Here is a 27,991-nt window from a genome sequence, read left to right on the forward strand (position 1 = left end):
TATATATCTATATATAATAATAATAATAATAATAATAATAATTTTATTTATATAGCGCCAACATATTCCGCAGCGCTTTACAAATTATAGAGGGGACTTGTACAGACAATAAACATTACATCATAACAGAAATACAGTTCAAAACAGATACCAGGAGGAGTGAGGGCCCTGCTCGCAAGCTTACAAACTATGTGTGTGTCTCACTAACAACAATATATAGACTGCATATATGTTTTCACGAATATTTGAGCCCATGGATCCATTTTATGTCCGTTTTGCAAGCCGGCGAGATTCGTACGGATAATTTTTGTAGAAAAAAAAAAAACGCATCCTCGCGTTGAATACGGATCACTGTTCAGGAACTCTTCTGCATATTACGCCTGTAAAAAACGGACAGTATTTCCCTACGCTAAGTGTGACGCCGGCCTTAAAGGGTTAAACATACTACACGGGTCCAAACATCTGACCAGCATGGAAATGAGGCCAAGGTCCAACTATTGCACTGGAGACCATCGGAATCCAGTTACGGCACGGTCTCCGGCAGACACAGACAGAAGAGACCCTTGTGTAAGAACAATATATGGGTCCTTTGCAGCCCAAGAGCTCATAATGCACAATTCCACCTGTTTTGGAGGTAGAAATGGGCCCCTTTACCCCTCGGGCCCCTGTGTTGCTGCCCCTCATATAGATATCTATACATACAGACATTACATAAGACGTTCAGGCAGCAGCATCTTATAACAGGAAACCCCAGTGTGAAGCCTTTACCAGACAAACACCACAAAGCGGTTTTACAAAAAGTGCTGCCATAGACTGGAGAGGAGGAAGAGGGTGATAACACTGCTGACATGGCAGACAGGGAAGGAGCAGGGCAGGGATGTCAGTGAGGGGATGGGAAGGCCCTGGCTGTGTTCCTGTAAAGGAGGAGTCTGCAGACTGAGGAGCAGGAACTAGAGAGCTGAGAAGGCCCAGGGGTCTGCTGCTGATCCAGAGGAGGGATAGAATGTGGCCCCTTCTCCTGGCACTGTCCACCCTGGGGCCCGTCCCCACCATGTGTGGTGAGTTATGCCCATGGCTCCTGGTACGATGGGGGTTGGTATATTGTAAACAGCTGTCCTATAGTGGATGCAGCAGAGCTGAGATTGTCATTCAGGAGAACTCGTCGGTCCTTACTTCAGTAAGGGTCACATTGCGTTATGTGACCGCGTTTAACGGACTACGTTACACCGCGGCTATGCGCTAAACGGACTGCCCTAGCTCAATGTGACCCTATTGGTTAGGCTCCGTTCACACGTCCAGTTTTCATCCATATGTAACAAAAAAGTATGGAAAAAAAGACTTGTAAAAAACCAAGATTCCGTCGTTACTAGAGAAGTTTCTGAACGGATCCGTTACATGGATGACATAGCGGACTGCCTTCCAGTATGATCCGTTTTCTATTTATTTTACTCACTTATATAGCGCCATTTATTCCACAGCTTCACAGACGTTATCATCGCTGTCCCCATTGGGGCTCACAGTCTAGATTCCCTATCAGCATGTCTCTGGTGTGTGGGAGGAAACCCACATATAAACTCCTTGCAGATGTCGTCCTTGGTGGGATTTTAATAGACTTCAGTGCAAAAAAAAACCCCCAAAAACACTTTATGCTCCCGAATGGATCAGTAAAATGGACTTGTGATAGTCTCTGGGGCTGTCCACATGTCCGTCATAGCCTAAGACTATGTGCACACGTTGCGGATTAGGCTTAGGAATTTCTGGTGCGGATTCTGCCTCTCCTTGCAGAAAACGCACCTGCGGATTTGTCGCATTTTTTGTGCGGTTCCGCAGCGTTTTTTTTTGTGCGTTTTTGCTGCGGTTTTCATGCGGATTTGCTGCGGTTTTTTACCCCTGCGGTTTTCTATAATGAAATGCGTACAAAAACGCTGCAGATTCACAAAAAAGTGACATGCTACTTCTTTTAAACCGCAGCGTTTCCGCAGCGGATTTTCCGCAAAGTGTGCACAGCATTTTTTTTTTCTCATTGATTTACATTGTACTGTAAATCAATTGCGGATCTGCAGCGTTTCTGCACCTCAAAAAACGCTGCGGATCCACAGAGAATCCGCAACGTGTGCACATACCCTTATGGCTCAGGCAATCAAGCAGTGAGAAGTTTGTACACCATGTTGTTACTGGTGGAATCTGCCTTAAAAAAACGCTAAAAGGATATTACACCCATACTCTCAGGCTATGTGCACATGATGCAGATTTGCTGCGGATCAGCAGTGGATTTTTCCGCGCAGAAACGCTGCAGATCCGCACTGTGATGTACAGTACAATGTAAATCAATGGGGTAAAAAAATAGCTGTGCGGAATTGCTGCGGATTTCAAAGAGGTGCATGTCACTTCTTTTGTGCGGATCTGCAGCGTTTCTGCACCCCTCCATGTTAAAATTCCGCAGTGGCAAAAACCGCAGAAAATCCGCACAAAATTCGCATCAATTCTGCATAAAAACCGCACAAAATCCGCATAAAAACCGTGGAAAATCCGCGGCTGCGGAAGCTGCCTAGAGATGCGGATTTTGTGCAGAAAATGCTGCACCTCTTTTCTTACGTGTGCACATAGCCTAAGGCTATGTTCACACGTTTATTTGTTGCTACTTTTTTACTGCAAAGTTTAAGCTGTGCTTTACAGAACCAGCAAAAGTTAGGAGATTTTAGAAATCTCGGGCACACAGCTTGTTTTTTTTTTTTCTTGACTTACAGTATTTGGAAAGTTGATGCATTTTTGCAAACTGCAGCATGTCACTTCTTTCAGCCTTTTTTCACCTGTAGAAGGTAACGGGCAAGTGCAAAAACGCAGCAAAAAAAACCGCAGGTAACTTTTTGCTGCGTTTTTAGTGCAAAAACTTTAAGGAAGTTGCATCATTATTTTTTTGGGGGGGCAGTAAACTTTACCAGCATGTCCAAAACACAATAAAAATGCAGTAAAATACTCAGAAAAACATTCTTTACTGCCAAGAAAGCACGTTTTGATTGCGGAAAAAAAAAAACACAACGTGTGACCTTAGCCTTATGTGGATCCTAAATCTACTGATCTGTAAAGCCTGGGCTACACTGACGCTTTTTATAGCGCTACTGAGTGATTTGAACGATTTAGCTACAGCTACGATCCAAAGCAATTGAGTTGTATGCAATTGGGCGGACAGTCCAATTACTTTCCGCTTTACTCTTCCCTCCATCAGATGTAACTGACTTCCGGATGAAGTCAGAGCCGCGGCTGCTCTTTTACTTTCTTCAGATGGATTTGACCGGAGAAAGGGAGAGTGATTGGCCTTAGGGATCGCGTGACATAACAACGTCATGAGAGCCCAGGGAGAGCCAGCACTGACACCGCTGGAGCGACGCCCGCACTGGAGTATAGGTGTTATTATTTTAGAAGGGGGGACACTTGGGTAATATTTCGGTACCAGAACAGACCTCTCCGAACTTCCTCCCAGTAGCCGGCATTCCATGCGCCTCTGCTGGTCACATGTTTGAGATTTTTTCCCCGACCAAGCGATCCATAAAAGAGAACGGAGACTTCTCTGGTTTTGATCTTAGTCTGGGATCAAACTCTCCAGTCTCTGGGTCTTTGAAAAAAAAAAAAAAAATTGTGCAGTCCTATGATGGCGATCTAGTTGCACCCTTGTGCGGTCCAATTTTTATGTTTCATAGGAGAAGCTTGAGAAACTTTCTCGCATTTAAAAAAAACACAAAAAAAACGACTTTAACTCTGATGGTAAAAATTGGTGCACTGATAAAAATCTGATCCAAAAATTACTGACGTCTGAATTAGCCCTTAGGGTATGTAACGTCTTTATGACACCGGGGGGCCCACCGAGGTTTTCCTAGGCAAAGTCGCTTTAGGAAAAAGTTTCCCGATCTGTTGATCAACTCAAGTACCAGTGGTACGAAACCTTCCGATCTGCAAGTTCTCACCTTTAATGCTGCAGATTTCACGCTTTTGCAATGCAAAGAGATTGACAGCGGCATTTAATTAGTTGTCAGCCGCGGGTGGATTGTGATTCCACCTGTGGCTGTTGCAGGCCCATGTCAGGTGTCGTGTGCCCGGAATCCGGAGTCCGACATGGGCGTATTATTACGCGACATGTGGGATAGGGGTTAAAAATCTTCAACCGTTTGCCTTCTATAAACTCTTATGCTGCGCTATCTATTGATGCAGAATGAGTTAACTGAAAATCCATCAGTGAGCGGCTTCTGACAAGACATTGACTTTGAAAATTGAATGTGCAGGGAAATCAAGAGCCTGTAATAACCATATATTTTTAACAAAACCTAGTTGCGAAAAATGATTTGCATCATGCGTTTATGTAAAAAAAAAAAATAGATCTACGGAAGGCGGCTGGGGTCAAATGGTTTCTCCAGCAGTACCGTAATTTCTCTAGTATCTAGACAGTGTCCTCCTCCATGTTTTTCTTTTCTGTACTCCGAGGATAGGCTGAACTGCCAGCAATGAATCTACACTGTCGATTCTTGTTAGTGTATTTTCTAAACGCACAAAACCAGGTTTTCAGTTTAAAACCATCACCACAAGTGCAGCGTACACCCGACCAGTGTGACCCCTGAAGAAGCCTGTTGTGGCGAAACCAGTCAGGTGGCTGCCACATATGTGATGATGGTTTTACCGAAATCCTGGTTTAATTTGCGTGTTTTTTGTAAGTATGGTGTTACAATAAAGGCGAGAACTGTGCAACAAGAATTCACAGTGTGCACCTTCGAGAGCAGGAAAGAGTTGAAGAGTATTTCTGGAGAATCACATGGAGGAGTCTTTTCACCTCTGTCGACTTCTTCTTTTGGAGGAGGGCTGCCTTATGTGGAGGAGGATGCTGAGGAACACTAACTCCATGCTGAATCTAGAAATGGAGGGCTGACACCCAGGACAGAGTCACAGGAGGCCGAGAAGTATCAAAACGCAGAAAAACAAATGGTTCATGTTTAGTTTTTAGACTATGTTCCCACTATGAGCTTTTGGTGAGTTTCTCAGTTTGCAGATTTTCTGCACCCATTTATATAAAATAAGTTTCTTGCATTTTTTTTTCTAAAGTATGCCGCCGGAAAATACTCACCAAAATCTCTTTGTGGGAACATAACCTTATTGTCTGCTCTGTATTAATTGTTATAATATAGGACACCATGGCTGGCACTGGTAAAAGGTCACTGGCTGCCAGTTTTCTTGGCACTTTTTTTCTAGCACACTGTGGCTGGCAGTGTTGCTGTGTAGCGCACTGTTATGTAGCACTCTGTGATTAGCATTGTTGCGGCTTAGCGCTCTGTGGCTGTTACTGTTGCGGTATAGCGCATTGTTGCTGTGCAGCACACTGGCTGGCACTGTTACGGTTTAATGCACTGTGTCTGGCACTGTTCTTTCCTCCATCCCATAGATCTTCCATACCTGACCTATCTATCACAATTAACGACATCATGCTCTCCCCCGTACCGGAAGTCCGCTGCCTCGGAGTAACCTTCGACTCTACCCTGTTCTTCAAACCACACATCCACGCTCTTTCCACCTCCTGTCGCCTCCAGCTCAAAAATATCTCCAGGATCCGTCCTTTCCTCAACCGTCAATCTACTAAAATGCTTGTTCATGCCCTCATCATCTCCCGCCTTGCACCTCTCCAGTCCATCCTCAACTCTGCTTCCCGACTAATCCATCTCTCTCCTCGCTACTCCTCCGCTTCCCCCCTCTGCAAATCTCTTCACTGGCTCCCATTCCCTCAGCGTATCCAGTTCAAATTACTAACACTGACCTACAAAGCCATCCATAACCTGTCTCCTCCATACATCTCTGAACTAATCTCCTGATATCTTCCCTCATGTAATTTCCGGTCCCCCCAAGACCTCCTTCTCTCCTCCACACTTATTTGCTCCTCACCCAACCGCCTCCAAGACTTCTCCCGAATATCCCCCATCCTCTGGAATTCTTTGCCCCAACACGTCCGACTATCAACCACATTCGGATCCTTCAGACAGAACCTGAAAACCCATGTCTTCAGGAAAGCCTACAGCCTGCACTGACCCCGCTGCCTCCTCATCACTACTGGAGCTACCGCCTCACCAACACCGGAGCTACCGCCTCACCAACATCGGAGCTCCTACAACCCTCAACCTACTGTCTCCCTCCCCATAATCCTGTAGAATGTAAGCCCGCAAGGGCAGGGTCCTCGCCCCTCTGTATCAGTCTGTCATCGTTAGTTTGTTTTCTGTAATTTGTATGTAACCCCTTCTCTTATAAAGCACCATGGAATCAATGGTGCTATATAAATAAATAATAACTGTGGCGGTGTAGCACACTGGGTGGCATTGTTGTGTAAGGCCTCTTTCACACTTCCGTCGGCCCGACGTACCGACGGACGTTGTGCAAAATAGTGCACAACGTGGGCAGTGGATGCAGTTTTTCAACGCATCCGCTGCCCATTCTGCAGTCCAGGGAGGAGGGGGCGGAGTTTCGTCCACGCATGCGCGGTCGAAAATGGCGGACGCATTGCACAAAAAAAGTTACATTGAACGTTTTTTTGTGATGTCGGTCTGCCAATTACTGACGCATCCAGTGCACGACGTATGGAACGTGTGTCCATAGGTCGCAATGCGTCGGTAATACAAGTCTATGTGCAAGAAACGCATCCTGCGGGCAACTGTGCAGGATGCGTTTTTTTCACAGAACGAAGCATTGCGACGGACCCTAAACGACGGAAGTGTGAAAGAGGCCTAAGACGCTGTGGCTGTGCTCTTGTGGTGTAGCACGCTATGGCTGGCGGTGTTGTGGTGTAGCACGCTATGGCTGGCGATGTTGTGGTGTAGCACGCTATGGCTGGCGGTGTTGTGGTGTAGCACGCTATGGCTGGCGGTGTTGTGGTGTAGCACGCTATGGCTGGCGGTGTTGTGGTGTAGCACGCTATGGCTGGCGATGTTATGGTGTAGCACGCTATGGCTGGCAACGTTGTGGTGTAGCACGCTATGGCTGGCGATGTTATGGTGTGGTGTAGCATGCTATGGCTAGCGATGTTGTGGTGTAGCACGCTATGGCTGGCGATGTTATGGTGTGGTGTAGCATGCTATGGCTAGCGATGTTGTGGTGTAGCACGCTATAACATAGTAACATAGTAACATAGTTAGTAAGGCCGAAAAAAGACATTTGTCCATCCAGTTCAGCCTATATTCCATCCTAATAAATCCCCAGATCTACGTCCTTCTACAGAATCCTCTTCTATGTTGGTGGAAAAACCTTCTCTCCTCCAGACGCAAAGAATGCCCCCTTGTGCCCGTCACCTTCCTTGGTATAAACAGATCCTCAGCGAGATATTTGTATTGTCCCCTTATATACTTATACATGGTTATTAGATCGCCCCTCAGTCGTCTTTTTTCTAGACTAAATAATCCTAATTTCGCTAATCTATCTGGGTATTGTAGTTCTCCCATCCCCTTTATTAATTTTGTTGCCCTCCTTTGTACTCTCTCTAGTTCCATTATATCCTTCCTGAGCACCGGTGCCCAAAACTGGACACAGTACTCCATGTGCGGTCTAACTAGGGATTTGTACAGAGGCAGTATAATGCTCTCATCATGTGTATCCAGACCTCTTTTAATGCACCCCATGATCCTGTTTGCCTTGGCAGCTGCTGCCTGGCACTGGCTGCTCCAGGTAAGTTTATCATTAACTAGGATCCCCAAGTCCTTCTCCCTGTCAGATTTACCCAGTGGTTTCCCATTCAGTGTGTAATGTGTTATGTAGGCAATCCAGTGACACAGTGTGCCAGCAATCAGAGCACATACAGTGATCTGACAATAACCCAAAAATAATAGAACGAGCTCTGAGACGTGGAATCTCTGTAGACCGCAATACCTGAACCTATCCTAAACACAACTAAAGGCAGCTGTGGATTGCGCCTGACAATACCTATGCAACTCGGCACAGCCTGAGGAACTGGCTAGCCTGAAGATAGAAATACAAGCCTGACTTGCCTCAGAGAAATACCCCAAAGGAAAAGGCAGCCCCCCACATATAATGACTGTTAGCAAGATGAAAAGACAAAACGTAGGGATGAAATAGATTCAGCAAAGTGAGGCCCGATATTCTAGATAGAGCGAGGATAGCAAAGAGAACTTTGCAGTCTACAAAAAACCCTAAAGCAAAAAACCACGCAAAGGGGGCAAAAAGACCCACCGTGCCGAACTAACGGCACGGCGGTACACCCTTTGCGTCTCAGAGCTTCCAGCAAAACGAATTGACAAGCTGGACAGAAAAAGTAGCAACAAAAGCAAAGAAGCACTTATCTAAGCAGAGCAGCAGGCCACAGGAAAGATCCAAAGCTCAGATCCAACACTGGAACATTGACAAGGAGCAAGGAAGACAGAATCAGGCGGAGTTAAATAACAAAGCAGCCAACGAGCTCACCAGAACACCTGAGGGAGGAAGCTCAGAAGCTGCAGTACCACTTGTGACCACAGGAGTGAATTCAGCCACAGAATTCACAACAGTACCCCCCCTTGAGGAGGGGTCACCGAACCCTCACCAGAGCCCCCAGGCCGACCAGGATGAGCCACATGAAAGGCACGAACAAGATCTGGAGCATGGACATCAGAGGCAAAAACCCAGGAATTATCTTCCTGAGCATAACCCTTCCATTTAACCAGATACTGGAGTTTCCGTCTAGAAGCACGAGAATCCAAAATTTTCTCCACAATATACTCCAATTCCCCCTCCACCAAAACCGGGGCAGGAGGCTCAACAGATGGAACCATAGGTGCCACGTATCTCCGCAACAACGACCTATGGAATACATTATGTATGGAAAAGGAGTCTGGGAGGGTCAGACGAAAAGACACAGGATTGAGAATCTCAGAAATCCTATACGGACCAATAAAACAAGGTTTAAATTTAGGAGAGGAAACCTTCATAGGAATTTGACGAGAAGATAACCAAACCAGATCCCCAACACGAAGTCGGGGACCCACACGGCGTCTGCGATTAGCGAAAAGTTGAGCCTTCTCCTGGGACAAGGTCAAATTGTCCACTACCTGAGTCCAGATCTGCTGCAACCTGTCCACCACAGAATCCACACCAGGACAGTCCGAAGACTCAACCTGTCCTGAAGAGAAACGAGGATGGAACCCAGAATTGCAGAAAAATGGAGAGACCAAGGTAGCCGAGCTGGCCCGATTATTAAGGGCGAACTCAGCCAACGGCAAAAAGGACACCCAATCATCCTGGTCTGCAGAAACAAAACATCTCAGATATGTTTCCAAGGTCTGATTGGTTCGTTTGGTCTGGCCATTAGTCTGAGGATGGAAAGCCGAGGAAAAAGATAGGTCAATGCCCATCCTACCACAAAAGGCTCGCCAAAACCTTGAAACAAACTGGGAACCTCTGTCAGAAACAATATTCTCAGGAATGCCATGCAAACGAACCACATGCTGGAAGAACAAAGGCACCAAATCAGAGGAGGAAGGCAATTTAACCAAGGGCACCAGATGGACCATTTTAGAAAAGCGATCACAGACCACCCAAATGACTGACATCTTTTGAGAAACGGGAAGGTCAGAAATGAAATCCATCGAAATATGTGTCCAAGGCCTCTTTGGGACCGGCAAGGGCAAAAGCAACCCACTGGCACGTGAACAGCAGGGCTTAGCCCTAGCACAAATCCCACAGGACTGCACAAAAGTACGTACATCCCGTGACAGAGATGGCCACCAGAAGGATCTAGCCACTAACTCTCTGGTACCAAAGATTCCAGGATGACCAGCCAACACCGAACAATGAAGTTCAGAGATAACTTTACTAGTCCACCTATCAGGGACGAACAGTTTCTCCGCCGGACAACGATCAGGTTTATTCGCCTGAAATTTTTGTAACACTCGCCGCAAATCAGGGGAGATGGCAGACACAATGACTCCTTCCTTGAGGATACTCGCCGGCTCAGATGAACCCGGAGAGTCGGGCACAAAACTCCTAGACAGAGCATCCGCCTTCACATTTTTTGAGCCCGGAAGGTACGAAATCACAAAATCGAAGCGGGCAAAAAATAACGACCAACGGGCCTGTCTAGGATTCAAGCGCTTGGCAGACTCGAGATAAGTAAGGTTCTTATGATCAGTCAATACCACCACGCGATGCTTAGCTCCTTCAAGCCAATGACGCCATTCCTCGAATGCCCACTTCATGGCCAGCAACTCTCGGTTGCCCACATCATAATTACGCTCAGCAGCCGAAAGCTTCCTGGAAAAGAAAGCACATGGTTTGAACACTGAGCAACCAGAACCTCTCTGTGACAAAACCGCCCCTGCTCCAATCTCAGAAGCATCAACCTCGACCTGGAACGGAAGAGAAACATCTGGTTGACACAACACAGGGGCAGAACAAAAACGATGCTTCAACTCCTGAAAAGCTTCCACAGCAGCAGAAGACCAATTAACCAAATCAGCACCCTTCTTGGTCAAATCGGTCAATGGTTTGGCAATGCTAGAAAAATTACAGATGAAGCGACGATAAAAATTAGCAAAGCCCAGGAATTTTTGCAGACTTTTCAGAGATGTCGGCTGAGTCCAATCCTGGATGGCTTGGACCTTAACCGGATCCATCTCGATAGTAGAAGGGGAAAAGATGAACCCCAAAAATGAAACTTTCTGCACACCGAAGAGACACTTTGATCCCTTCACAAACAAGGAATTAGCACGCAGGACCTGGAAAACCATTCTGACCTGCTTCACATGAGAGTCCCAATCATCTGAGAAGATCAAAATGTCATCCAAGTAAACAATCAGGAATTTATCCAGATACTCACGGAAGATGTCATGCATAAAAGACTGAAACACAGATGGAGCATTGGCAAGTCCGAACGGCATCACTAGATACTCAAAATGACCCTCGGGCGTATTAAATGCAGTTTTCCATTCATCTCCTTGCCTGATTCTCACCAGATTATACGCACCACGAAGATCTATCTTAGTGAACCAACTAGCCCCCTTAATCCGAGCAAACAAGTCACATAACAATGGCAAGGGATACTGAAACTTAACAGTGATCTTATTAAGAAGGCGGTAATCAATACACGGTCTCAGCGAACCATCCTTCTTGGCTACAAAAAAGAACCCTGCTCCCAGTGGTGATGACGATGGGCGAATATGTCCCTTCTCCAGGGATTCCTTCACATAACTGCGCATAGCGGTGTGTTCAGGCACGGATAAATTAAATAATCGACCTTTAGGGAATTTACTACCAGGAATCAAATTGATAGCACAATCACAATCCCTCTGCGGAGGTAGGGCATCGTACTTGGGCTCTTCAAATACATCCTGATAATCAGACAAGAACTCTGGGACCTCAGAAGGAGTGGATGCCGAAATAGACAAAAATGGAACATCACCATGTACCCCCTGACAACCCCAGCTGGATACCGACATAGAGTTCCAATCCAATACTGGATTATGGGTTTGCAGCCATGGCAACCCCAACACGACCACATCATGCAGATTATGTAGCACCAGAAAGCGAATAACTTCCTGATGTGCAGGAGCCATGCACATGGTCAGCTGGGTCCAGTACTGAGGTTTATTCTTGGCCAAAGGTGTAGCATCAATTCCTCTCAACGGAATAGGACACCGCAAAGGCTCCAAGAAAAACCCACAACGTTTAGCATAATCCAAATCCATCAGATTCAGGGCAGCGCCTGAATCCACAAACGCCATGACAGAATACGATGACAAAGAGCATATCAAGGTAATGGACAGAAGGAATTTGGATTGTACAGTACCAATGACGGCAGACCTATCGAACCGCTTAGTGCGCTTAGGACAATCAGAAATAGCATGAGTGGAATCACCACAGTAGAAACACAGACCATTCAGACGTCTGTGTTCTTGCCGTTCAACTCTGGTCATAGTCCTATCGCACTGCATAGGCTCAGGTTTAATCTTAGACAATACCGCCAAATGGTGCACAGATTTACGCTCGCGCAAGCGTCGACCGATCTGAATGGCCAAAGACATAGACTCATTCAAACCAGCAGGCATAGGAAAACCCACCATGACATCCTTAAGAGCCTCAGAGAGACCCTTTCTGAACAAAGCTGCCAGCGCAGATTCATTCCACAGAGTGAGCACTGACCACTTCCTAAATTTCTGACAATATACTTCTATATCATCCTGACCCTGGCACAAAGCCAGCAAATTTTTCTCAGCCTGATCCACTGAATTAGGCTCATCGTAAAGTAATCCGAGCGCCAGGAAAAACGCATTGACATTACTCAATGCAGGGTCTCCTGGCGCAAGAGAAAATGCCCAATCCTGAGGGTCGCCGTGCAAAAAAGAAATAATAATCAAAACCTGTTGAATAGGATTACCAGAAGAATGAGGTTTCAAGGCCAGAAATAGCTTACAATTATTTTTGAAATTAAGAAACTTAGTTCTATCACCAAAAAACAAATCAGGAATAGGAATTCTTGGTTCTAACATAGATTTCTGATCAATAGTATCTTGAATCCTTTGTACATTTGTAACGAGATTATCCATTGAAGAGCACAGACCCTGAATATCCATGTCCACACCTGTGTCCTGAAACACCCAAATGTCTAGGGGAAAAAAAAGACTGAACACAGAGCTGAGAAAAAAAAATGATGTCAGAACTTCTTTTTTCCCTCTATTGAGAATCATTAGGTTGGCTCCTTGTACTGTTATGTAGGCAATCCAGTGACACAGTGTGCCAGCAATCAGAGCACATACAGTGATCTGACAATAACCCAAAAATAATAGAACGAGCTCTGAGACGTGGAATCTCTGTAGACCGCAATACCTGAACCTATCCTAAACACAACTAAAGGCAGCTGTGGATTGCGCCTGACAATACCTATGCAACTCGGCACAGCCTGAGGAACTGGCTAGCCTGAAGATAGAAATACAAGCCTGACTTGCCTCAGAGAAATACCCCAAAGGAAAAGGCAGCCCCCCACATATAATGACTGTTAGCAAGATGAAAAGACAAAACGTAGGGATGAAATAGATTCAGCAAAGTGAGGCCCGATATTCTAGATAGAGCGAGGATAGCAAAGAGAACTTTGCAGTCTACAAAAAACCCTAAAGCAAAAAACCACGCAAAGGGGGCAAAAAGACCCACCGTGCCGAACTAACGGCACGGCTGTACAACCTTTGCGTCTCAGAGCTTCCAGCAAAACGAACTGACAAGCTGGACAGAAAAAGTAACAACAAAAGCAAAGAAGCACTTATCTAAGCAGAGCAGCAGGCCACAGGAAAGATCCAAAGCTCAGATCCAACACTGGAACATTGACAAGGAGCAAGGAAGACAGACTCAGGTGGAGTTAAATAACAAGGCAGCCAACGAGCTCACCAGAACACCTGAGGGAGGAAGCTCAGAAGCTGCAGTACCACTTGTGACCACAGGAGTGAATTCAGCCACAGAATTCACAACAGTAATGGTGATATTGATTCCTTCTTCCCATGTGTATAACCTTACATTTATCATTGTTAAACCTCATCTGCCACCTTTCAGCCTTTTCAGTTTCCAATTTATCCAGATCCATCTGTAGCAGAATACTATCTTCTCTTGTATTAACTGCTTTACATAGTTTTGTATCATCTGCAAATATCGATATTTTACTGTGTAAACCTTCCACCAGATCATTAATGAATATGTTGAAGAGAACAGGTCCCAATACTGACCCCTGCGGTACCCCACTGGTCACAGCGACCCAGTTAGAGACTATACCATTTATAACCACCCTCTGCTTTCTATCACTAAGCCAGTTACTAACCCATTTACACACATTTTCCCCCAGACCAAGCATTCTCATTTTGTGTACCAACCTCTTGTGCGGCACGGTATCAAACGCTTTGGAAAAATCGAGATATACCACGTCCAATGACTCTCCGTGGTCCAGCCTATAGCTTACCTCTTCATAAAAACTGATTAGATTGGTTTGACAGGAGCGATTTCTCATAAACCCATGCTGATATGGAGTTAAACAGTTATTCTCATTGAGATAATCCAGAATAACATCCCTCAGAAACCCTTCAAATATTTTACCAACAATAGAGGTTAGACTTACTGGCCTATAATTTCCAGGTTCACTTTTAGAGCCCTTTTTGAATATTGGCACCACATTTGCTATGCGCCAATCCTGCGGAACAGACCCTGTCGCTATAGAGTCCCTAAAAATAAGAAATAATGGTTTATCTATTACATTACTTAGTTCTCTTAGTACTCGTGGGTGTATGCCATCCGGATATGCTGGCGATGTTATGGTGTGGTGTAGCATGCTATGGCTGGCGACGTTGTGGTGTAGCACGCTATGGCTGGCGACGTTGTGGTGTAGCACACTATGGCTGGCGACGTTGTGGTGTAGCACGCTATGGCTGGCGACGTTGTGGTGTAGCACGCTATGGCTGGCGACGTGGTGTAGCACGCTATGGCTGGCGACGTTGTGGTGTAGCATGCTATGGCTGGCGGTGTTGTGGTGTAGCACGCTATGGCTGGCGGTGGTGTGGTGTAGCACGCTATGGCTGGCGGTGGTGTGGTGTAGCACGCTATGGCTGGCGGTGGTGTGGTGTAGCATGCTATGGCTGGCTGTGGTGTGGTGTAGCACGCTATGGCTGGCGGTGGTGTGGTGTAGCACGCTATGGCTGGCGGTGGTGTGGTGTAGCACGCTATGGCTGGCGGTGGTGTGGTGTAGCACGCTATGGCTGGCGGTGGTGTGGTGTAGCATGCTATGGCTGGCTGTGGTGTGGTGTAGCATGCTATGGCTGGCGGTGGTGTGGTGTAGCACGCTATGGCTGGCGGTGGTGTGGTGTAGCACGCTATGGCTGGCAGTGGTGTGGTGTAGCACGCTATGGCTGGCGGTGGTGTGGTGTAGCACGCTATGGCTGGCGGTGGTGTGGTGTAGCACGCTATGGCTGGCGGTGGTGTGGTGTAGCATGCTATGGCTGGCGGTGGTGTGGTGTAGCACGCTATGGCTGGCGGTGGTGTGGTGTAGCACGCTTTGGATGATAACAGTATAGAGGCATTGTGACTGACAATTCCCTGGAGGCACTATGGCACTGTTCTAGCGCTCTGTTGCAGGCACTATTGCTAGAACTGTTATAAAGGCCCCACCGTCTTTCAGTGTCCGTATACAGGCCGCAATGCCCAAATTAACACATCGGCAGGCTATAAATTCGGGTCAGCAGGCCGGCCTTTAGTCCAAGCATTGCAGTTGGTAGTTGATCTACTGTCATGTGAACCTGTCCCAACTCCCTCCCTTTTGTTCATACGATACATTTGTTGGGCTGTGTAGGACCACCTAACGAGGGAATGGAGCTGATAATTTGATGGTATAGGTGGGGGCTGTCGAATACATCTTGGGAATTTTTCTGATCATCATGAGGGTCCTGATCTGATAGATAAAAATAACTTCAATATTTTCAATGGTGAAGATAATAAATCCCACAAGATTGCTTCTTCTCTAGTGCCCTTGTAGTCAGTATAAACCGGATAAAAATATGGTTTTAGACAGGAGTGCAGCTCTGTATATACGGTCTGTACAGTATATTGTACCAGAGCTGTACATTGAAATCTTGCCCCGTTGCTGGGAGGTTTAGTTCCTCCATTGCTTCCAGGTGGGAACGTTTCTTGAGGTGGGATGGGCTGAAGACCTCTCTGCTTTATCTTAGACCATGGATCCTGTGTGGTTGGTTCCCGGTTTTTGGCTCACCCTCTGTCTGTCATTACCCATATGTCTCATTATCTGATACTACAGCCTGGTGTCTGACTCGATTATTTTCCACTATGTCGATGTGTCTATAGATTCTTCCATGTGCGTCCTGTCCTTTCATAACCTCGTCTTTGTCGCTGCCATCTTCCGCACACGAGGACTTTACTTGCAGCATATTATGTAGGACAGACCAAAGCAGAAGTCAGTGTTTAGTTCTCAGCTGCTGTTCATCTTCCTCGGGTTGGCTGCATCGGCCATATTTTTTTTTTTTTTTGAAGGCACAGATGTAATAAAATTGACTCCAACTCCAGCTATGTTGTCTCTTGGAGTTTAAGGTAGTCTGAAATCCTCCTCTTGTCTCTAGAATATGACACAAATCTTCTATATCTCCATGTATACTTTCAAATCTATACAACGGTGGATTTACTGTGACTTGCACTCCCTTGGCATTTTTCGTGTTTAGCCACCACACAACTTGGAATTTCAGTGTTTTTCGAGGGTTTGCATCAGTTCATGTGAAGAACATGCCTACAACTATGCACATTTGGTTTTCTTTTAATTGTGATGCAAACAACAAATAGGACAAAAATAATTGAAAACTTCAGTGTGCATAAATATTCACCCCCTTAAAGTCAGTACTTTGTAGAGCCTCCTTTAGCAGCCATTACGGCTGCAAGTCACTTTGGATAAGTCTCTGAGCTTTCCACATCTTGGGATTTTTGCCCATTCCTCAAGGCAAAACTGCTCCTGCTCCTTCACGTTAGATGGTTTCCTCTGGTGACAGCGATCTTCAAGTCTGACCACAGACTCTCCATTGGATTAAGGTCTGGGCTTTGACTAGGCCCCTACAAAAAATGTACATGTTTCCCCTTAAAGCACTCGAGTGTTGCTTTAGCAGTATGCCTTGGGTCACTGTCTTGTTGCAAGGTGACCCTCTGTCCCAGTCTCAAATCACTGACACACTGAAAAAGGTTTTGCTCAAGAATATTCCTGTGTTTCGCACCATCGATTTTCCCTGTTGACGAAAAACATCTCCAAAGCATGATGTTGCCACCACCATGTTTCACTGTGGGGATGATCTACTTGGGGTGATGAGCCATGTTGGTTTGGTGCCAGACATAGCGTTTACATTGTTGGCCAAAAAGTTCAATTTTTGTCTCATCTAATGACAGCACCTGCCTTCATATATTTGGGGAGTCTCACACGTGTCTTTTTTCTGCCCACTCTTCAATAAGGCCACCTCCATGGGTTACCTTTGTTATCTGTGCTGCCTTTCTAATTACTGTCCTCATTGCCCGGGCTGAGAGTTTTGGTGGGTGGCCCTCTCTTGGCAGGCTTGTTCTGGTACCATGCTCTTTCCATTTCATCAGAGATTGGGATATTTCTTTATAACCCATCCCTGACTTGTTCTTCTCAACAACTTTGTTCCTGAGTTGTTTGGAGATCTCCCTGGTCTTCATGGTGTTGTTTGGAGATCTCCCTGGTCTTCATGGTGTTTGGTTAGTGGTGCCTCTTGTTAGTGGTGTTGCAGCCTCTGTTTCCTTTCAGAAAAGGTCAAGTGTAGATACTGACAGCCATGTGACACTTAGATCACACACAGGTGGACTTCCTTTCGTTATTTTAGGTATTTTACACAGTTTGGGGCCCATTTTTTCTGAAAGTGGACAGCTCCTTTAATATTTGCCTTCATTGGTGCTAAGGGACCGAGGCTGATGCCTGAAAATCAAGCCCATAGTATTATCCCGCCACCAAACTCCACCAAGCACAATGTAGTAAGAAGGTAATGTCTACACTTCATGGCTGATTTGCTGCGGTTCCTTCCACACTTCTCAATAATATCAGTCACAGATAATGGGGGAAGATTCAGAGGAGAAGAAATTTAGGGGAGAAAAAAATGACATGAACGAACTTGTTACAACGGTGGCTCCTACAGGACCGCACTGGTATCAGTCAGCTCTGCACCACCAGCCGTTCTGTCACATGCTAGTAACAGCAGACGGCATACCGGGGGGTCCGGAGGTTATACACCTGGGGAGAGGGGCCGGAGGTTATACACCTGGGGAGAGGGGCCGGAGGTTATACACCTGGGGAGAGGGGCCGGAGGTTATACACCTGGGGAGAGGGGCCGGAGGTTATACACCTGGGGAGAGGGGCCGGAGGTTATACACCGGGGGACAGGGGCCGGAGGTTATACACCTGGGGAGAGGGGCCGGAGGTTATACACCGGGGGACAGGGGCCGGAGGTTATACATCGGGGGACAGGGGTCGGAGGTTATACATCGGGGGAGAGGGGCCGGAGGTTATACACCGGGGGAGAGGGGCCGGAGGTTATTCACCAGTATATGATAAGGTATAAGGTAAGGTTTATGAGGGTTTGGATATTTTATGCTGGGGGCCAGATGTTATACACCTGGGGAGAGGGGCCGGAGGTTATACACATGGGGAGAGGGACCGGAGGTTATACACCTGGTCAGGGGTGGCCGGAGGTTATACACCTGGGGAGGGGTGGCCGGAGGTTATACACCTGGGGAGGGGTGGCCGGAGGTTATACACCTGGGGAGAGGGGCCGGAGGTTATACATCGGGGGAGAGGGGCCGGAGGTTATACATCGGGGTAGAGGGGCAGGAGGTTATGCACCAGTATATGATAAGGTATAAGGTAAGGTTTATGAGGGTTTGGATATTTTATGCTGGGGGCCAGATGTTATACACCTGGGGAGAGGGGCCGGAGGTCATACACCTGGGGAGAGGGGCCGGAGGTTCTACACCTGGGGAGAGGGGCCGGAGGTTCTACACCTGGGGAGAGGGGCCGGAGGTTCTACACCTGGGGAGAGGGGCCGGAGGTTCTACACCGGGGGACAGGGGCCGGAGGTTCTACACCGGGGGACAGGGGCCGGAGGTTCTACACCGGGGGACAGGGGCCGGAGGTTCTACATTGGGGGACAGGGGCCGGAGGTTCTACACCGGGGGACAGGGGCCGGAGGTTCTACACCGGGGGACAGGGGCCGGAGGTTATACACCGGGGGACAGGGGCCGGAGGTTCTACACCGGGGGACAGGGGCCGGAGGTTATACACCGGGGGACAGGGGTCGGAGGTTATACATCGGGGGACAGGGGTCGGAGGCTATACATCGGGGGAGAGGGGCCGGAGGTTATACACCGGGGGAGAGGGGCCGGAGGTTACACACCGGGGGACAGGGGTCGGAGGTTATACATCGGGGGACAGGGGCCGGAGGTTATGCACCAGTATATGATAAGGTATAAGGTAAGGTTTATGAGGGTTTGGATATTTTATGCTGGGGGCCAGATGTTATACACCTGGGGAGGGGTGGCCGGAGGTTATACACCTGGGGAGAGGGGCCGGAGGTTATACACATGGGGAGAGGGGCCGGAGGTTATACACCTGGGGAAGGGTGGCCGGATGTTATAGACCAGGGGTTAATGGTATTGAATATAAAACCTCAATTAAGTGATTATACCGTGCGTCCGATGCTTTGCTTATATAGTGTATCTCACTATTTGCATTTCCAAAGTAACATGTATAATGGCGCCATCATGCCGCCTGTGTTCTGTAGCTATACTCATGTTTGTGTCATTGTTTTTCCTGTCTCTAGATCTTCCTGCACCAACTAATGTCCACATTGATTCCTACAACCTGAAGCATTCGGTGAGGTGGGATCCTGTGCAGGTGTCAAATACGCAGCCCCCAGTAATGTACCGTGTGGAATGTGAACTGTAAGTAATAGGTGATTTATTTCTACCTCTGTACATACACCCTGTAGCCCCTTCTATGCCAGTATGTGTCCTACAGGCTGATGCCTGGGCTCATTCTGATCATTTCTCAAGGGTGGAGGTTTCATCTTTTCTGATGACGTAGATGGCATATCCCCCCACTCCCCAATACCCTCTTATACTTATTTTTCTAACTTAGTATTAAGTGATCGGATCCCTATGATATGTTACGGGAGTTGGAGTATCGTAGTATTGGTGCCTACTATCTAATACCAATTTGTGTGGATATGAACTTATATCATACCTCTGGGGGTTTAGCATTATTAGTTGACACTAATAATTGTTAGTTTACACTTTAAGGATTATTACCATCCAAAATATTGCATAAATATCTGATGGATGTATGCCTCTGCACATGGGATCCACGCCTATCTTGAGAATGGTGATCGCTCACTTCTGGGAATGGAGAGGTGCACAGCTCTCCTTTTTTTTTTTTTTTTTTTTAAAGGGGTGTTCTCATGTTACGAAATTACTTTAGTTAATTAGACAGCATGAAAATGCAAGTTTGCAATTGACTTGCTTTTTCTATCTGCAGTCATTCTCCTGCTGTGAGAGCTTTTATCTTACATAGTTTACATCTGCTCTCCATGGAGCTCTGTAACCAGAACCTAGAAAGTTGTTACATTCGAGGATAAGAGTTAACTCCTAACATCCTAGCTATCTTTCTCCAGCCCACTGATTTTCTATACAGCAGTTAGTTGCTCACATCTCTATCTCTCTGTTTCTGATCAAGCTGCTGTGATCACAATTTAATGGCACCCAAGAGCGTCAGTTTCCAGAGCAGTTCTCCTAATCACAGCTCTCACTTTCCTGAGGCGTGTGCTTGATCAAAGTTACTGTTGAGAGTGCGCAGCTATCAGCTGCTCAAGATAGAATTTGAGAATTCCACTTTAAGGGAGTTCTAAAATTGCCAAATGCAATTTGCATGCACAGATTCCTTTACGTGAAGCTATAGAGGATTCCCCTTATTAATTCAAGAACCTAAAACATACTCTTTTAGTGAATATACCAGCAAGTTATTACTGTGTAATCTGAGAGCAGCATGATATAGGGACTGAGAACCTTATTCCAGCGATGTGCCACTTACTGGGCTGTGTGTTGCTGTTTCAATAAAATCCAGTGTTTTATCATCAGGATATTATCACTACAAGACTATTTGCCTCATGCCTCCTAGTCCTCCTGCTCTGTGTCACCCCACCAGACCACTGACTAGGAACTTTTTGGCTTCTATTATTCTTTTTTTTTTAATGCTGATCCAATAAAGAATTAACTTTTTATGGATCCGGTGCTGGATCTTACCACCGCTACAGAGAAAGCTGCCAATCAGTGATGTAAGCGGGGTTATACACAGCTCAGCATTCTGAGCTCTGCTAGATCTGCAGCAGGGAAAACACTGATTGTATCAAAATGACAGCAAGCAGTCCTGCAAGTGACACATCCCTGGAATCAGTGTCTCAGCCCTTACATCATGATACTCTCAGATTACATTATAAAACCCGCTGATACATTCTCTTTAAGCTAAACCTAAATTGCCCATGTGTACTCGGCATCCACTTTCTACACTAAAAATATAGACCCTGCTGTAAACTCTAGGAATGTACTACATAGCGAATAAATGAGAAATTACTTGGTCGTGTCATAATAACGCTATATCCAACTGGATGCGGTATAACAAATGGTCATGAAGGTTTTGCTCCTTTTAGACCCCTTTAAATAATAAATATATACTGTCCTTTATTCCTAGAATAGAAAATAACTTGCTGATTGTTGCAGGTCTGACTGATGTGATCCAGAGACTCCCAAAAAACGATATGAATGGTGCGAGGGTTCGCATTCTTTGCTCCAGTCATTGTCTATGGGATTGTCGAGGACAGCGCTCATAATAGGGGGTTGTCAGATCTCAAGCCGCAGAGAAAAAAGGCTGTAGATATGGAGGAAGGCAAATGAAAAGTAAATCAATGCAGGATAGAAGCTGTGCGGAATTATGAGCTAATGAATACAGCAACACACCGGATACACACAGACTTAACAGTCAGCCTGTATTACTGGGAGGGACACTCCCACAAGAGAAAAATCTGTAACTTGGGTCATGCTGCAAATTGCATATCGGGAGTACAGAAAATTAATGAAACTTAGTGCAATCTAATTACCTAATGTATGTAGAAAAATAATTTTGTCCATGGCCTTTAAGAATTCCGTCCACACTACGCTTTCACCCATCCCTTTTGCATTTCTGGAGCGCCCGCTAGGACCGTGGGGTACTCGGGCTGGGTCCGGCGGTACTTAAAGGGGTGGTTACGGAAGCTGGGACCCGGTCCGTGGCCCTTAGCATCCAACAAAAATGATGAGTGGAAGCTGAAAATAAAGTCTATGGGGGAATATTCGTGATGCCACCTGTGGTACCCGGCCAGGGATGGCCGACGCTGCATAAAGGGGACCACTGGGGCTGATGGTGTCGCAGCAGAGTTGTTATCTCTCCCCACAGGTGGAGCGGGGCCCCAGGGCTACCGATGCAGTTAGTAAAGGATGATAGACGGTGGGGTGCAGGACTGAGGGCGCAGGGAATAATTGGAGGACACAGGGATTGCAGTTTCCTTTACTTTTTACTGGTGAATTGCAGGTGCAGTCCGGGGCACAGGTTACAGGTGTTGATGGGGTCCGGGCAGCCTGGAGGTAACCTGGGATCCACCTAGCCAGGTGGGTTCGGAGTCCTTCCTTCTGCGCTGAATTCTCTGTCCCTTGCTGCCTGAAGCTCTGCACAAGTTCCTCTGAGTCTGTACTCCCAACCTGTATCGCTGACAGCCTGAGCCTGTCATGGCCACTGCCTTCTCACTGGCAGCTCCAGGCTCCTGACTTGCTGTGGTGCCTCCAGGTGTAAGATGGGACAGGAGGCTTGCAATCTCCTGCCCTCCGGTTCTAGTTGCTGGGCCTTTTAGTACCCGTGCAACCATGGACTCCAGTGTCCGGTTTCTCTTGCGCTTAATACTGGGAAGAGCTCAATCGCAGCTCCACTCCCAGTCTCTCTCCTCACACGCTTCCTCAACCTTTACCTGCTCACACTCCACTCCCTAACCTTGCCTCCAGACCAGAACTTATAGGGAAGTTCCCCTGAAACCGGGTTTAGAGCTCCCCCTCCTGGTCTGGAGTCAGGAAGGTTTTGCATGTTTGTGTTACCTGCTAAGGGGATCCCTCCTTACCTCCAGGCGTTACCTTCCACCCTCCCCGTGAGGAAGGCAACGCCATTGTGGCATCCGGACTCCTGGGGTGCCACATTTCAACTCTACAATTCTGCTGTCTTCGTATTTTATACAACAAACTCCCTTTTCCTATATTTTTTAGGTTAAATAACGTTTATCTGATGTGTGTGAACATCACGGAGACGCACTGCGACTTCACTGACAAAATACAACATTTTTGGAGGGGTAAATATAAAGTCCGGGCTGAGCTGGGCGAGTGGTGGTCTGCGTGGGCCCAAGCACCTGATGATTTTCAAGCCAGTATCCACAGTAAGTGCAATCAATAATCTGACTTACTACATATTAGATGGAAGATGGTGTTCTGAACGCTGGAAAAACTCTCTGCGGATCCTGCTTTCTGGAACCATTTCACCAATGTTGTTTTGTTCAGAGTTTAATTCTGGTTGCAGAGAAAAAAAACTTCATGGGTGAAATGATTCTGGCAAGCAGGAGCCGGGTAGACATGTGACGGCGCATGCGCAGTTAGGCTTTAGGTTCTGCCTGCAGAGATTTTCTTCCTCTGGCTTAGTTAGGGTTCCCATTCTGGTCCCAGATCTCTATCAGTAGGGTATTTTACAAGGTTCTTTATATGGTTACTTTAAGGATGTTGCCCTTTTTTTGTTTTCTTTGCATACTATTCATTGTCCAGGATTGTATTGCGTTTTTACTGTAACGTGTCTTCTTCTGCATTGCAGCAAAACTTGGTCCCGTAAGGTCCCTGGTTCTGGCGGCCCATGCAAACACTTTGACAATAGATTTTTCACCCCCATTTTCACCGGTTCCGCACAACTTTAGAATGAAATACCTGCTGTATTACTGGAAGGAAGGCACGCCGGAGAAGGTACATCATTTTGGACTCTTAAATAAGTGTTTAATACCGGAGTATGAGCGGTTCTGCATATAAAGATTTTTAATATTGGCAAATCTGGATATCGAAGGGTCACTCCCTTATTCTGTGTCTGTTCACTCCTGATGTATCCTATCATGTGTCCCGCAGATGGAGGTTCCTTTAAGAGTGTCCACACACTCCATCTTGGAGAACCTAGAAGAGCTGACGGCGTACTGTGTGCAAGTGAAAGCTTCCACTGATTATATAGAGGGTGAAGAGAGTGATCCCAAATGTGCCGAGACGATGAGAAGAGGTAATTCCTCCGATATGGCGGTATATCACCTGAGCCGCCACATTTGCTCCTGATTGTAGGACGCGGATTTGCTGCTGATTTCTGACAAACGAGAAACGAGCTGAGTATGGAGCAGGCTCAGCACATACAAATCCTCCTAACCCCTGCTGGACATCTATGGCGGCTGCCGAGAGAAGTGGTCGGGGGGCAATAGGTTCCCTCCAGCTCCCAGACCCCAGTAGATCAGCTTTCTTGGAGCGTTCCTTTTAAATGATGGCATAAAGTTAGCATCCCAGAATCCATTGACCGGATGATCTATAGAAAGGATTTTATTTATATATGGATAGTTTATCTTTTTTTTTTTTTCCTTACTTCTTCCCAATATTCAGAATACACTGGAAAAGAACTGGTTGTGATTGTCACCTGTGTTCTCTTGGTCTGCGCGATCTGCTCGGTCGTCGGATATGTCATCTATAGATACAACGCGCTTCTGAAGCATTTTCTGTATCCTCCTTTCAGGATGCCAAATCACATACAGGAGGTAAGTGCGGGCGTTTTCTGCTTGGCATTGATTATTATCTGATATATCTGTGCTGTGCTTTTCTGATAAATGCTAACATGCAGGATGCACACAGCCACCACTAGGTGCAGCTACCTGCAGACGCCATAGTTGCGGCACAATTTGCATTTTTCTCATAAGCAGTGGGTCCAACCCATATCTTAAAGCAGTTTTATATTGATGGGGAAAGTTAATTTGCATCAAAATCAGACACCCGACTGACCCCCATCTGCCAGTTGACTGCTGTCACTTTCTCCATAGATTAGTCCCTTTTAGTAGTAGGATCATTATAGGCAATAGTCCCTCCCTTGACATCCCCCTCTACAGACTGTTGGCTGCTATCCAAAGTCTACACCCCGGAGGAACAGCTAGATTTTATTGATGCCTCTATATCACCCAACCTACCCCTCCGCTATGGCTCTCCTGTAATTACTAGTCCTGAGACCACCCACCTATATAATAATAATCTTTATTTATATGGCGCCAACATATTCCGCAGCGCTTTACAGTTTAACAGTTTCAAACACAACAGTCATAAAGAACAGCGTTAACGATAATATAATAATTAAAGAAAAATAAGACGCCCCTGCTCGTGAGAGCTTACAATCTACAATGAGGTGGGGGAGATACAAAGCACAGGTGTGTATTTACAATGATGTATTTACAATGAGGGTCCAGCCATCTTCAGGGGGTGGGGGGTAGATGGAGATAGTGATTGGGCTACACACGCACACTTACACATAAAATGACTTTAATTAGGGAACGTAATAGGCCGCTCTGAACAGATGTGTTTTGAGCGAGCGCCTAAAACTGTGCAAGTTGTGGATGGTCCTAATATCTTGGGGTAGAGCATTCCAGAAGATTGGCGCAGCACGGGAGAAGTCTTGGAGTCGGGAGTGGGAGGTACGAAAGTCATTTGCAGAGCGCAGCGGTCGGTTAGGCCGATAGACAGAAATGAGGGAGGAGATGTAAGGGGGTGCCGCACTGTGGAGAGCTTTGTGGGTGAGAACAAGTACTATATAGTCTACAATGTCAGTATTAATGTGTATCACGTTGTGTTTTTCAGTTCTTGGAGAATCTTCCAGAACAACCCGATGAGGCAGCGTTTTGTGCCAACCCTAATGAAGAAGATCACAACGATATTATAGAATTTACGTTCTTCCCAGAAGATAATCAGACATGTGCTGAGCCAAGCCCGGCGCCCAATGAGAAAACCTGAAGAAGCTCCGACCAACCATTGGCATGAGTCACGACACGAGATCAGATCACATGAAGCCTGTGTAGATGCCACGTCACACTCAGGGCACACACACACATCTGGGACTTATACCATGTAAATTCTCAGGACAAGTGCTATGTGTCAGGACTTCACCTGAATCATAGGTATGACTCCTGGCACCGATAGAGACATGGATGGATATGACTGTCCGGGTACCCAGGCAGAGATGATGGGCACTTAACATTTTTCGAAATAATTCAGGGTACTGCATGAAGACAAATCGCCATATCCTTGTTCCCCCTGATGTCCAGATTGTGAGGGCCGTCTTTTCTTGAGTGACTTACAGTTCCTTGTCTACTTGTATGATTGTGTTTGCAGATTTATGGAGATTCCTCCACTTTCCATTTAATAGTAATGACTCTTGCTAGAAGATATGACTCTTGGGTAGAAGGTGAAGTTGTGGGAAAGGCAGAATAGTCTGAGTTTGGGTGCCATCTGGTAGATTTTGGGTCCAGACTTGGGCCTCCAGCAGGACAGAGAGGGTCAAAGTAGATGAGTAATTAATGCAGAAATGAACTAATCGATACGGTCGTCACCCAGAACTTGCTTCAGATGACTTCTGGTGGCTGACAATGGATGAATAGGATAGTGTAAGTTGTACCTTTATCATATACCTCCGAGTATATGTTAGAAAAACAAGTGAGTGCAACAAATGGACCTACACCGCAGATAACTATTATTCCTATGGCCACTTGTACCTTATGGCTAAGTGCACAAGCGTTTTGTAGGAAGAAACCATTGCCACACAATTCTGGTAGTAGGGTATTCCCTCTAAGAACAAGAAGATCTTGTCATGTTGAGATTCAACTTTGGAATATGGGAACTTAACCCATGTGTCTTTAGTACATATGATTTGACATATGGGCCCACTGAGGTTCTTGCATATAGGTCATGGTTTCTTTCAGCAAGTCAAGTGTTACTTAAATGGTAAGGGGGCATTTTGTTCATTTATATTAGGGTAAATGTCTAATCTAATGAGGGTATTTCCAAAAAAAGTAGCTGTGGTAACTAGTTTACTGAGCTAGAGGCCCTACTGCAATGCGATGATGTCAGTGTCCTCGTTGGCAATGGGATCACTAAATCTATGCTCTTGTTGTATGCAAAAACAGGCCGGAATGGTTGGAGTGTGGGAGGTCTGGAAAAATTGCATTATTCCGTTAAATTAGTGGCAGGAGGTTGAAAGATCAGATTGGTCTGCTGCAATGCCACCTTGCTGCTGTGGCCATGGGAAGATGCCACAGTGCCTCTGCGGCCCTGGAAAGATGCCACAGTGCTTCTGCGGCCCCAGAAAGATGCCACAGTGCTTCTGTGGCCCCAGAAAGATACCCCGTTACTTCTGCGCCCCCTTAAAGATGCCATGGTGCTGCTGCGGCCCCTTGAAGATACCACAGTGGTGCTGCGGCCCCGGAAAGATGCCACAGTGCTGCTGCGGCCCCGGAAAGATGCCACAGTGCTTCTGTGGCCCCAGAAAGATACCCGTTACTTCTGCGCCCCCTTAAAGATGCCATGGTGCTGCTGCGGCCCCTTGAAGATGCCACGGTGCTGCTGCGGCCCTGGAAAGATGCCACAGTGCTGCTGCGGCCCCTTGAAGATGCCACGGTGCTGCTGCGGCCCCGGAAAGATGCCACGGTGCTGCTGCGGCCCCGGGAAGATGCCACGGTGCTGCTGCGGCCCCTTGAACATGCCACGGTCCTGCTGCGGCCCCGGGAAGATGCCACGATCCTGCTGCGGCCCCTTGAATATTCCACGGTGCTGCTGCGGCCTCTTGAACATGCCACAGTGCCGCTGCGGCCCCAGGAAGATGCCATGGTGGTGTTGCGACCCCTGTGAAGATTTTACATTGCTGCTGCAGGGAAACTGCTGAATGATTTCGTCTTCAATAAGTTTCTGTATGTGTATGCTGTACATTGATTTACAGTGTTCCCTATAAGACTTTGGGGTACTTTAAGTTTACAGTATTATGCCAATCCTACCACTATGCCTACAGGATTGTTTTTTTTGTTTGTTTTTTTACAGCTTAATTTTGTGGAATTTGTGCCTTAATTATGTATTAATAAAATCACAGATGTGCACTACTCATAAATAAAGATGTTTCCTACATGATGGCCTCTCATTTCTTGGAGGAATTTGGTAAGAAAGGGGCTCAGTTTGCCTGAACTCTATTGCAGACCAAGCAGTGAAGATTTCTTCTGCCCCAAGCAGCCTCTCAGCCAGAACTAGTTTAATTCCAGGAAATTTACCCTAGTACATTTTTTTTTTC

General features: G+C 46.6%; 1 protein-coding gene across 1 annotated transcript; it reads left to right on the plus strand.

The window, feature by feature from the left end:
* The first annotated feature begins 919 nt into the window (after positions 1-919).
* IFNGR2 (interferon gamma receptor 2) lies at positions 920-27,831 on the plus strand. The gene is made up of 7 exons (XM_069760811.1): positions 920-1,058; positions 19,359-19,479; positions 22,876-23,042; positions 23,468-23,613; positions 23,770-23,914; positions 24,283-24,434; positions 25,519-27,831. Exons 1-7 carry the CDS (start codon positions 1,004-1,006, stop codon positions 25,669-25,671), a joined length of 939 nt encoding a protein of 312 aa, XP_069616912.1. The 5' UTR covers positions 920-1,003; the 3' UTR covers positions 25,672-27,831.
* Positions 27,832-27,991: the final 160 nt, after the last annotated feature.

The sequence above is a fragment of the Ranitomeya imitator genome, chromosome 3 (assembly GCF_032444005.1).
Source record: "Ranitomeya imitator isolate aRanImi1 chromosome 3, aRanImi1.pri, whole genome shotgun sequence".
Taxonomy (NCBI): domain Eukaryota; kingdom Metazoa; phylum Chordata; class Amphibia; order Anura; family Dendrobatidae; genus Ranitomeya; species Ranitomeya imitator.